Source organism: Manihot esculenta, chromosome 16 (assembly GCF_001659605.2).
Source record: "Manihot esculenta cultivar AM560-2 chromosome 16, M.esculenta_v8, whole genome shotgun sequence".
Taxonomy (NCBI): domain Eukaryota; kingdom Viridiplantae; phylum Streptophyta; class Magnoliopsida; order Malpighiales; family Euphorbiaceae; genus Manihot; species Manihot esculenta.
In genome coordinates this window covers 32,886,828-32,899,483 of record NC_035176.2, presented here as the reverse complement: position 1 = coordinate 32,899,483, position 12,656 = coordinate 32,886,828, and the positions used below count along the sequence as shown (strand labels likewise).

Genomic DNA, 12,656 nt, shown 5'->3' with positions numbered 1-12,656 from the left:
TGACCATAGTTGTCAAATCGAGATTCGAATCAAGAATCGAAATCTTTATTTTATAGATTGAGAACCTAGAATCCAATTGAATATTCGAATCATAAGATTTGGTAAAAGTTTTACAAATTAATTAAAAAATATATGTTCTAAAAATAAGTTAAAAAAAATCCTATAATGACATGTTTTGATAAATATATAATTGTTATTTATATAATTAGAAATATTATTTATAATAGGATGACATGTGTTTTCTATTTTATATAGTTTTATGTTATAAATTTCAACAATTGTCATTATATATATGCTGAAACTCTCATTTAAATTTGATCAAATAATTAAGTAATAAAAAAAGTAACATATTTTAAAATTATTAATATAAATTGTCATAACTTGACAACTATAGTTAGTTAAGTAAATTAACTAAAAAGAAAAAAGAAAGAAGAGGGAGAGGGAAAAGAATGGGTGGTGAGAGAAAAATAGTTAGGAAAAGGTTTTATGTACACTTTTCATGGCAAAAATGAATGAGATTTTAAATTTTAAAAATATAAGGTCTGACTAACCTTTTATAAATAATTGATTGAATCAGGTGAAAACTCGGTCGATTCATATTAATTCACTTGATTTGCTATTGATTCTTTCAATTTATTCACAATTTAGGTTGCATTTACAATTTATCCTATATAGTTGAATTGCTAGGATGTAGAATCGAATTGAGAATTGTAAGCGAATCAAGAATCATAAGATTTAGGTGTATCTAAGATTCACTCTATACTCTACAGATTCAATTGATTTGTTGGGAAATTGATTCCAATTGTAAGATTCTGATAACAGTGCCTGTGATCGCAACTGCATATGCAGCCGCTGCTATGTACAGGGCTGTGACTGTGTATGCAGCTGCGACTGCGACTGCGATTTAAATCCAATTCCTACATATCTGGAATTCAAGATTGGATGATATGGTGTAGGTCGCTTCCTTTTTATACCAATTGATCGAGCAAAATAGTTCGAGTTTTGAAGGGATAGGCAAGTTTTTATGGCTCTCTGGTGCTACATAGTCTTCTCATCTTTCTGTTGTGGACGTCATATTTTATTGTTTGATTTGTAGTATCGTCCTATAAAGAATTGTCAAGGACAGTGTCTTGACTTCAGAAGGTGTTCCTCTCATCATTACTTTCTTTGCATACTGAGGAATAGCACAAAAGTATCAGTATGAAAATTATTTGCTGTTTGTATTTAAAAATTGTCTGTTTGGTTCTTGCTAACTTGATGTAGTCATATTTTTGTAATGTTTTTCAATAATTTTATTGCTGTAAGATATCTGAATGTAAAACCCCTGTCAAATGCTGCAGAGGAGATGAAGATGAAAAAGAATATCTTGTGAAGTATAAAGAACTTTCCTATGATGAATGCTATTGGGAATTTGAATCAGATATATCTGCATTTCAGCCTGAAATGAAAAGATTTAACAGAATTCAGTCTAGATCTCGCAAACTGAGGAAGCAGAAGAACAGCCTTCGAGATGCTACTGATTCCAAGAAACCAAAAGAATTTCAACAGTATGAACATAGTCCTGAATTTCTAACTGGAGGTATATTATTCTGTCTTCTCTTGCGATCTGGTACCAGTTGCAATATGTTCTGTTACTTTGTTTGATTGTCATGAATCCCTGAGCCTTTACTTCTATTCTACTCAAAGGCTCCTTGCATCCGTATCAGCTAGAAGGGTTGAATTTCTTACGCTTCTCATGGTCCAAACAGACACATGTGATACTTGCTGATGAGATGGGTCTTGGTGAGTTTTGTTGTGTTTTGATTTCTTTTTCTCTTTCAGTGGAGCCTCTGCATGTTGATATTTACTATTTGCATTATCACTGCACTTCTGTTCCCTATTTGTTTTGATTTCAGGGAAAACTATACAGAGTATTGCATTTTTAGCATCTCTTTTTGAAGAAAATATCTCACCGCATTTGGTAGTAGCTCCACTTTCAACGTTGCGAAACTGGGAGCGCGAATTTGCAACATGGGCACCTCAAATGAATGTTGTATGTAAACATACTTTTGATTCATCCTTGTTATTAAAAATTGACTCTTGACTGCAATTTTCTTTCTGCAGGTTATGTACGTTGGCTCTGCACAGGCTCGTGCTATTATTAGGGAATATGAATTTTATTATCCCAAGAACAAGAAGATCAAGAAAAAAAAGAAATCTGGTCAAGTTGTTGGTGAAAGCAAACAAGACAGGATAAAATTTGATGTGCTCTTAACATCTTATGAAATGATTAACTTGGACACAGCATCACTGAAACCCATAAAATGGGAGAGCATGGTAACACCCTACAGCTTAAAGAGTGCTTTGGTGTTGTCCAAATGTATGATTACTGACTGACATCTGCATGCAGATTGTTGATGAGGGTCATCGTCTCAAAAATAAAGATTCAAAGTTGTTCCTTTCATTGAAGCGGTATTCTAGTAACCATCGGGTGCTTTTGACTGGAACTCCTCTTCAGGTTTGTAATCAGATTTTGATAATCCTGTTAAAATGGTCAAGATTTTTTAGTTGCTGGTAAAGAGTAATTGTCATATATTATAATAAAATTAAAAAGTAAACATGCTCAGTTACAAATACAGTTAGTGATACCGCATTGTGAATTTATTGACTTCAGCAACAGTTGGAAATTGCAAACGTTATTATCTCTATTTTTTTTTTGTATGAAATAGTCCATTTATCAACTTTTAAGTGCATGCTTTTAGGTTATTTACTTAGATTCTTACGGCTGAATGCTCAGCTTGAAAATTTTTGATGTCCTTCCTCGTGGTTTAGTTCATATTTATTAGTTCTCTGATAAAGCTTTCATCCTTTTCTATTAATGCTGGTTGAATTATAATTTTAGCATGGTTTAGAATTAACTTGGTGAACTGGTGTGGTGTGGTTAAAATATTATTGAAGAAAGTGAAAATGGGGTATATGAGAGTGTTAGAATAGGAATGTATATATTATGGCTGTAAAGTAAGATTGAATCCTCTAATTTAAGAGATGCTTTGATTAGGGTTATTTTGTATCCAAAAAGAAGGTAATGTGAAGAGAAGACCAAAAGAAGGAAGTAAAAGAAGAAAAAGAGGAAGAAGAAAAAAAGTAATGCTTACATTTGTAAGTTACAGAGCAGCCAGTCTTTGTTTATCAAAGAGAAAACTTGCTACCTGATGAGTTAGAAGAGAAATGAGAAAATTTGTGGAATAATTGATTGATTATTCCCTCACGCTATGTGGGTGCATATATACACAATTTCGGTAGCCCTATAAAGGATTGGGGCATTGAACTTGGGACCTCCCAATGTTCAACTATATGCACTTACCACTGGCCCTGAGTGCCTCTTCACCTTACCTTAAGGTTTGGATAAGATACATATTTTATGTAATTCTCTACGTCATTTGATCCCCCATTTTTTTTGCAAGGTGTGGTTGCTAATGGTTTCATGTGAACTTGTAGTAGTTAGTTTAATATTGTCTGTTCTGTGGTTATTGTGATTAATTAAATTAGTTCAAAATTTTTTTATATATTATTCATTTAAACATACTGTTCCCTGTATATGTTTATGTTAAATTGCAAACTTACTGGCATTTGTCTGACGCTTTCTCAGAATAATCTGGATGAACTTTTCATGCTTATGCACTTCCTTGATGCTGGGAAGGTTAGTATTATGGAAATAATGGAAGTGTCATCAAAGATTGTAGTCAGAGGAAGACTTCTTTTATAGGAATCAGTTAGTATATCAAACATAACTTTGCTTTGTGTTTGATGTATAAATACTTGCAGTTTTCTAGTTTGGAGGAGTTCCAGGAGGAGTTTAAGGATATAAATCAAGAGGAGCAAATTTCAAGACTACATAAAATGTTGGCTCCCCATCTCCTCAGAAGTAAAAATCTCAAACTATTCTGTCTAATACAGTCATACTTCATTGAATTGCTAGGATTGCCAGTGCTACTGAGAATATAGTTTACTTCTGGTGTATTTTTTGAATTATTGATTGAATCATAATCTTCACTATATTTTCTATTATTTTCTTCATTGTCATGACTATATCCCAATTTTTTTTTGGAATATTTCTTGATATTCAATGAACTTTGTGAATCTCTGTGTTTTGAGTCGTAAAAAAATTATAAAATTTGACCTTTTTTACCTTCTCTGGAGAAGATGTCAGATTCTACTAATACAATCCTTACCTCTCTATTGCTGTATTCCTCTGATCCCTTATATTTTTTCCTGCTTTATTTTGGGTCTCACTTCCTTGCCCCTTTTGGCCTTTCCCATGATTCCTAAAGCCCATTTTGGTTTTAATGGTAACGTACATGATGTAGACCTTAATCACAGTGAGATTCCTACCGTAGTACTTCAGATCTATCCTTGTTCAAATCCCAAGCCTTAACTTCTAGGGTGTTCCCTTGGTGGTCATGTCAAAAATATTCTTCGTTGACATGTATAGATATTGGCTTATGTTTTGCATGGAGGACTATATTAACAAATCTCATTCCACTGTATAATTATTCCTGTTGTTAGCAGTACATGTACTGTTTTCTAGATGAATTCAATTTATATTTTTTTTCCTCACCGAAACTACAGATAATTAAAGTGTTATTAGCTTCCATTTTCCTTGTTTAAATTTGTTGGCTGGATTATTTGGAGTTGGTACTTATGCCTTGAAATTAATTTATTGATTTAGTTTGCCCTCATATGCTGATTGTTACTTCATCCATATATTTGACATTTCGTTTTATTCAGTTATGACAATGAGATGTAGCTGAAAATTTTTTATTCTTATTTAGGGGTGAAGAAGGATGTCATGACAGAGCTACCTCCTAAAAAGGAACTCATTCTACGTGTTGAACTAAGCAGCAAGCAAAAAGAATATTACAAGGCCATTCTGACTCGTAATTATCAAATATTAACTAGACGTGGTGGTCCACAGGTGTGCTTTCTTATTTATGTGAACTGATGCTCTTTACTGTATTCTAACCTAACATTATGGTTGGATGTGTCTGGAACAGATTTCTCTTATCAATGTGGTTATGGAATTGCGCAAGCTTTGCTGTCATGCTTATATGCTAGAAGGAGTGGAACCAATTATTGCTGATGGCGATGAATCTTTCAAGTACTTGGTTTTACTCTTACATTAGTATTTGGTGTATGAGAGAGAGTGACAGTGTATACCTGTGCATTTACTTTAAGATATACTCCTTTATCTTTTACATTTATGTCTGTCTATATTAGGTTGCATAGGCTATTTAATCAACAAATTTTTTCGTTAGATTTCCTTGTAGAGCTTGAAAGTAATCTCTCTATTTGATGATATATGTTATGTGAATCATCCTTTTTGAGGGGCTAGACTTTTGTCACATATTTCATTCATATGTTAGTTTATTTATTTATTTATAACGTTTTTCATCTGTTTACCTATTTGAAAGATAGATACTGGAATCTCCTGGAAAACACAGCTATAGAAAAAAAATTGTATTAGAAAATGCTTCCAAGTGGGTAAATTACATTTTGAATTATTATTCATCTGTTTGTACTTCTTTTGACAGGCAGCTTGTAGAGTCTTCTGGGAAACTGCAACTGTTGGACAAATTGATGGTGAAGCTTAAAGAGCAGGGACATAGAGTTCTTATTTATTCTCAATTTCAGCATATGCTAGACTTACTAGAAGATTACTTAACTTATAAGGTATGCATACCGAAGAATTTTAGAGAATTCTTGTATTTTACTAATAAATCTTTATAAGTGATTTGCATGACTATTTATATACAAAGAATTACAACTAAACAGGAAACAAATAATTAAAATAATTGTAGAGATAATTAAGGATCCTAATTTATATCTAGAATTCGTAATCAAATCAAATCATATCACTAGAAATCAATACATAAGTGAACACTCCATCTCAAGTTGATGCATAGATGTTGCACATATCCAACTTGCAAACAAATTATCGTAGGTTCTATTGTTTAGCCTTTTAGTAAACACATCTGCAAGTTGTTCGGTAGAAGTTACATGAACGAAGCTCAAGTCACCATCTGTTAATTTTTCTTTAATGAAGTGTCGATAAATCTCAACGTGTTTTGTTCGGTCGTGTTGAACTGGATTTTGTGTTATACTGATGGCAATTTTGTTGTCACAATAGAAAGTTATCTTGTTTCTCTCGGATAACCTCAGCTCCTCCAATAACTTCTGCAACCATAAAAGTTCACACATGCCTTGGGCCATTGCTCTTTATTTTGCTTCAGCACTTGACCGAGCAACAAGACTTTGTTTTTTGCTCCTCTAGGTGACAAGATTCCCTTCCGCAACTGTGCAGTAGCCAGAGTTAGATTTCCTGTCGTCAAGAGATCCTACTAATCAGCATATGTAAAAGTTTCAACTCTTGGAGGTGACCATGTTTGGAGTAAAGAAGCCTTTTCCTGGTGCAGATTTTAGGTATTTCAAGATGTGAAGGATAGTCTGTATATGAGTCTCGCGAGGGTCATGCATGAGTTGGCTGATTAAGCTAACAACATAGACTATATCTGGTCGATTGTGTGAGAGATAAATCAATCTCTCTACTAATCTTTAGTATCTTCCAATATCCACGAACTCACTAGTTTCTGCTTGTATCTTGTGGTTACTTTCAATGAGAGATTTTGTTGGTTTAGACCTCAACATATCAGTTTCTTCAAAAAGATCTAGAATATACTTTTTTTTGGAAATAAAGATCCTTTTTTTGATTTGGCCACCTCAATATCTAGAAAATATTGAAACTTACCTATATCTTTGATATTAAATTCTTGAACCTACAACCTTTTTAATTGAATCATTTTCTCTTCGTCATCACCTATCACCACTATATCATCATCACTTGTGATGTTTAATAAACAAATTGTGATTAACATTGCTCTATTGGTAACTAAAGGAAATCATGGCTCTGCTAAACCTGTCAAACCAAGCTCTGGGAGATTGTTTTAGTCTGTTAAATTTGGGTCAGGCCTAACTCACCCCAAAAGCTAGCTCAAAGGGGAGGAGTGCCTATGGACTATATAAGGGGCACATTATCTTTTTCCACAATCGATGTGGGATTCAACACACCCTCTCATGTCCAGAATTAATTTTACTGGTACGTGACATATTTATAGGAGGCCCAACATCGGATGAGGAGGCTCTGATATCATGTTAAATTTGAGTCGGGACTAACTCACCCCAAAAGTTAGCTCAAAGGGGGAGGAGTGCCTATAGACCATATAAGGGGCACATTACCCTTTTCCACAACCGATGTGGTATTCAACACAGTCCATACAAAACCTTCTTTAATTTGCACACCTTTCCTTGTATCTTCTTATCAGCAAACCCAGGAGGGATCTCCATAAACACCTCTTCCTTTAAATTTCCATGGAAGAAATGCATTCTTCACATCAAACTGCTTAAGTCCCAATCCAAGTTGGCTACACAAGATAACAGGATTTTGATTGAGTTCATTTTTGCAACTGGGGCAAATGTCTCTTGATAATCCACTCCATAGGTTTGGGTGAAACTTTTAGCAATCAATTTGGCCATAAACTGTTCAATTGTGCCATTAGCTTTGTGTTCCACTGTGAATACCCACTTACAGCCAACAAGTTTCTTCCCAGGTGGAAGAGAGACAAGCTCCCATATCTCATTTTTGATTAGTGCTTTCATCTCTTTAATCATTACTCCCTTCCATTTAAGATTGTAAGAGTTTCCTTCCTGTAGAATAGATACAAAAGAAATAGACAAGGCAAAGGCTCATTAGGATGGAGATAGATTCATAAGAAACAAAGTTATAAATAGGGTGTTTAGTACAAGATCTGACACCTTTTTTTTGCAATAGGTTTATCTAAATTATTGGAGCATTCAAAAGTTGAAGGTAACTCATCAGAAAAAGATTATTGACTCTGAGTAGGTTGCATAATGGCTTTTTCTGCCTTGTCTCCTTGTCTCTCTTTGAATACCTCCTTAAATATAACTTGTCCAAATGTTCAATTCTCTCCCCCTGATTAGATGTCTTCCTCTGTCTACTAGAACTCTCCCTCTGAACTATATCATTCAGAATCACAAAATTTGGGATCATCGCTTCTTGCTCATTATTCTCCCTTGAAGAGGTGAGTGGATGGTACTGAAGTAGTAAGATTCAGTTTCTCTGAAGGAGACATCCATACTGACAATATTTCCTAGATGGAGAGCGATAACACTTGTATCCCTTTGGTGTCAGAGAATACCCTATAAATACACATTTAAGAGCTTTGGAGTTCAATTTTTCTGCCGTCCTAGTATGGACAAAGCAAACACACCCAAATACTTTTGATGAAATAATATATGAATTCCTTCCTTGTAGAGCCTCCAAAGGACTTATAAAGTAAAGGGTCTTGAGAGGTTATCGATTGATAAGATAAGCAGATACAAGGACTGTATCTCCCCAATATGCTTTGAGTAAGTTCATGGTAAACATAAAAGATCGAGCTACTTCCAATAGATGCATGTTTTTCCTTTTAGCAATGCCATTTTGTGCACTAGTATAAAGACAACTTGTTTAGTGTACTATCCCATTGGACTCCAAATAAGCAGAAAACCTACTATTCATATATTCTTTTCCATTGTTAGTTTTCAAAATTTTTACCTTAATATCAAATTGAGTACAAATCATTTTGTGAAAGAATTGAAAACAAAAAAAGATATCACTTTTAGCTTTAATCAAATATACCTAAGTCATTCAAGTGCAACAATCAATAAAAGTGACAAACTATCGACTACCAAATAAGGAGACAGTTTGTGTAGACCCCCAAATATCAGAATGAATAGTCACAAAGTGATTTGAGTTTTATTATGACTCAAAGGATAGGTTGCTCTAGTGTGCTTAGCATACTCACAAACATTATAAAATAAAGAACCAAACTGAGTTCTAGCAAACAAATTAGGATAAAGTTTTTCTAAGACAAAAAATGATGGATGCCCTAACTGTCTGTGCCACTGTATTATTTCCTTATTAACATCCTTATTTTCTCCAAAATAGGCTTGAGATATTAGAGAACTTGGATCACCTTCCAACATGTATAAGCCATCATGCAGTCTATCATTACCAATCCTCTTTCTTGTGAGAAGATCCTGAATAATACAATGATCAAGAAAGAATTCAATTTTATAGTCAAGAGTATTAGTGATAGCACTAATAGATAAAAGGTTGACAAGAAAACGGAAAACATAAATGACAAATGGTAATTTAATATTGGGTGCACAAGTAATAGAATCTGTTCCGGATATGGAAGTAAAATGGTCATTAGTAATTCTGACACTACTTTTGGTTAGAGAAGGAAAATAATTGAGAAAGTCTTTAGAAGAGCTTGTCATGTGTTTATTCGCACCAGAATCAATAATCCATGGAACAGCATCAAAAGAAGATGCATTACTTGACTTTACAAAGTTAGATGTGGCACTAGAGGAGGAAGAGGTGTCCATATGAGATGCCACAGGAGGAAGAGGTGTCAATATGAGATAGGAGGCATTTGAAACTCTGAATTTCATTAGAGGAAAGAAACTCAGCAGCTGTTATCTCCTTAAAAGGCTCCTCCACTGTTTCTGCTAAATTAGTTTAAGCTTTCTAGATACCTCGTTTTCCCTACGGCCTCTAGTGAGACGACCATATAACTTCTGGCAAATCTCTTTGGTATGTCTCGGTTTTCCACAATTGTCACAATGCAGGTGATCTCTCTCAAGATTAGGAGGCTGCAGTGTGCTCAAAACTAGTAGCCAATTCAGCCTTTTCAACTGGTGAAGCATGGAGTGTAGAATGTCGGCGACTTTCCCCTTGTTGAGCATGGACATGGGCCTTTTCTAGTGAAGGAAAATGGTTTTTCCTCGACACTTAGATCCGAATTGAATCATATTCGTTATTCAACCTTGCAAGAAAATAATAGACCTGCTTCTTTTCAATCAATTTTCAAAATTTGACTGCATCTCCAGTACAGTCTGCTTGGAAGTACTGATAGTAATCAAGTTCCTGCCATAAGTCACATAGTTCAGAATAAAATTTAGAGATAGTCGTTTCTCTTTGCTTAGTATCATTTCAATCTTGAAATAAGTCAAGGACAAAGCTTTCCATATCTTTACAGCAATATCAATAATATCAAGTAACAAATAGGACTTAGAGATATGAGGTTGCATAGAGCTAAGTAACCATGTCATAACAAGACAATTATTCGAGTCCCATTGAGGAAAATCTAGATTACTCTCATCCGGTTGCTTCTTATTACCTACATATCGCTGTTGTCCTCTACTCTTGATAAACAACAAACAAGACCTTGATCAAATAAGATAATTGGTTTCATCAAGTTTTATGGGACTAATTTGTAAGGAAGGTTATCAGAGTTAGGAATCGAGACCTTTTTATTTTCAGCCATGATAGAATCAAATAAATCGTGAAAAAATAGGAGGTACCCAAGGTTGTACACACAAGAGAGTCCAACTAAAATGGTAGATCTAGAGTTTTAGAAATTCTAAAGAGGAAAAATTGAATTTAAACCATAAAATTAGGAAAAAGATATGATACTATAAAAAATTTTGGAGAATTTTAGAGTATTTTTGTATTTCACTTTTAATGTTTACAAGTGATTTATATGACTATTTATATATAAAGAGTTACAACTAAACAAGAAGCAAGTAATCAAAATAATTACAGAGATAATTAAGGATTCTAATTTATACCTAGAATCCGTATTCAAATCAAATTATATCACTAGAAATCAGCAAATAAGTCAACACATACGTTGTTCTTTTAGTTCCTTCAGTTTTGGTCCATTATTTATTAGCTATTTGATATTTAACTCTAAATGGACTTTATATAATTTCATATGGATATGTTTGCATTTTTCTATCAGAAATGGCAGTATGAACGGATAGATGGAAGGGTTGGTGGAGCTGAGAGACAAATACGCATAGATCGATTTAATGCCAAAAATTCTTCAAGATTTTGTTTCCTGCTTTCTACTAGAGCTGGAGGATTGGGAATAAACCTTGCCACTGCTGACACAGTCATTATATATGATAGGTGGAATTGACTGACATTATCTTTTTCTGTTCTTTTATTGTTCCTTTTTATCATTCTGAAACGTGTGAAAATGGATTGCAGTTGTAATTTCATGGTTGAAGAGTAGTGTAACTGGAATAAAAATACAAGCAGTTTGTAGGATTATCTATAAATCAGTAAGCATCTAATAAATCCAGATATAGGAGCATCATTAAATTGGGAGCAAATATGGAGCCATATGCAATTATGAATCATTGAGAGTTGAGACCCTATTTTGGTATCAGGAATAAGGGGATGGTCTCCCATTTCTAATACCTGAACCCCATGTGAGAGTGAAAATTAAGTAATGAAGGTTTTTTTCATTCTTTCCTTGTGCTTCTTCCCTCAATACTGGGTACTAAAATGGTTATATTCCATTTCTGGTAAACAAATTGAGATTATGGTGAGAGTTCTCATGGTGTGGATGCTTGATGGTTGTGTTGACATGCTTTTTTTGGCATTAATGTGATTTGGACTCAAGGGAGCTTAACTATTTAACTTCTCAGTAAAATTCTGATGAACAAGTGGCTTATGGTATTGGGGTCGCTTTTGCATATAGTAAAATAGGTGTTTAGGTTAATTTTTCTTATAAATAGTGTAATATTGCCTAGACAATTGAGTGCACATAATTATGTTTAATCCATTATGTCAATAATTCTTGGGTTTTATTATACAAAGGTTAACCTTATAATTCACAATAATCGTTTTTTTTTATTATAACATGCTCATATGTGAGCACCAAGCAATGACTATCATCATTTTTCTTCTAATCTGCTGACATATCTAATGGCTTCATTTTAGTTTGTAAATATACTTGTGTGGATATGGATTGGAATTTTGAAGTTGCGAGTTTCTAAATCTTCATTGCATTCTCCTGGTTTATTGTGATTTTCTACCCATATACTGAATGTGTTATTGGCTTGTTTAGTGATTGGAATCCTCATGCTGATCTTCAAGCAATGGCTAGAGCTCATCGGCTTGGCCAAACCAATAAGGTTGAAATTTAATCTTCAAGGATAGCATAAATGTTCCTTATTGTTGGTTGTTTAAAGGACTCATATTGTTTGGTGCTGCAGGTAATGATTTATAGACTCGTTGCGCGAGGAACTATTGAGGAGCGGATGATGCAGTTGACTAAGAAGAAAATGGTTTTAGAACATCTTGTTGTTGGGAGGTTGAAGGCGCAAAATATTAATCAGGTAAATAATTCTTCTATTGATTTAAGGTTTTTCAGGATAGATGTGGCAGTAAAGCCTGCCTTGTTTGGTTGCTGTTTTGTGATATTATTATTGATAGATTTGATGTTTGAAGTTGTTTGTGACTAATATCTAAATGTAGTTGCAATTAAGTGTTTGTTTTTTTTCCTTTTTTTTTTTTTTGAGGGGGGGGGGGGGGGGGCGGTTGGGGGGTGGGAATTTGCTTGGTGCAATTCTTTGGCCTTGCAAATTGCAATTATAGGGTGCTAGACTGAGCCTCAAGAGCAGTAGCTTAATGTAAACATGTGAAGGATATACCTAAACTCCCACAAACGGAGTTGTGACCAGGTGATGAATCTTTTCAGTGT

General features: G+C 34.1%; 1 protein-coding gene across 2 annotated transcripts in view; it reads left to right on the top strand.

Annotated features, from left to right (window-relative positions):
- Positions 1-12,656, top strand: part of LOC110603321 (CHD3-type chromatin-remodeling factor PICKLE) — a 39,976-nt gene that overhangs the window by 5,746 nt on the left and 21,574 nt on the right. For both annotated transcript variants that reach the window (XM_043951670.1, XM_043951671.1), the window contains exons 6-18: positions 1,341-1,579; positions 1,687-1,782; positions 1,896-2,032; positions 2,104-2,316; positions 2,390-2,497; positions 3,629-3,679; positions 3,805-3,904; positions 4,812-4,954; positions 5,034-5,137; positions 5,571-5,709; positions 10,905-11,074; positions 12,021-12,087; positions 12,169-12,291. In XM_043951670.1, coding sequence (XP_043807605.1) covers positions 1,341-1,579; positions 1,687-1,782; positions 1,896-2,032; positions 2,104-2,316; positions 2,390-2,497; positions 3,629-3,679; positions 3,805-3,904; positions 4,812-4,954; positions 5,034-5,137; positions 5,571-5,709; positions 10,905-11,074; positions 12,021-12,087; positions 12,169-12,291 — 1,690 coding nt within the window. The remainder of the gene's footprint in view (positions 1-1,340; positions 1,580-1,686; positions 1,783-1,895; positions 2,033-2,103; positions 2,317-2,389; positions 2,498-3,628; positions 3,680-3,804; positions 3,905-4,811; positions 4,955-5,033; positions 5,138-5,570; positions 5,710-10,904; positions 11,075-12,020; positions 12,088-12,168; positions 12,292-12,656) is intronic.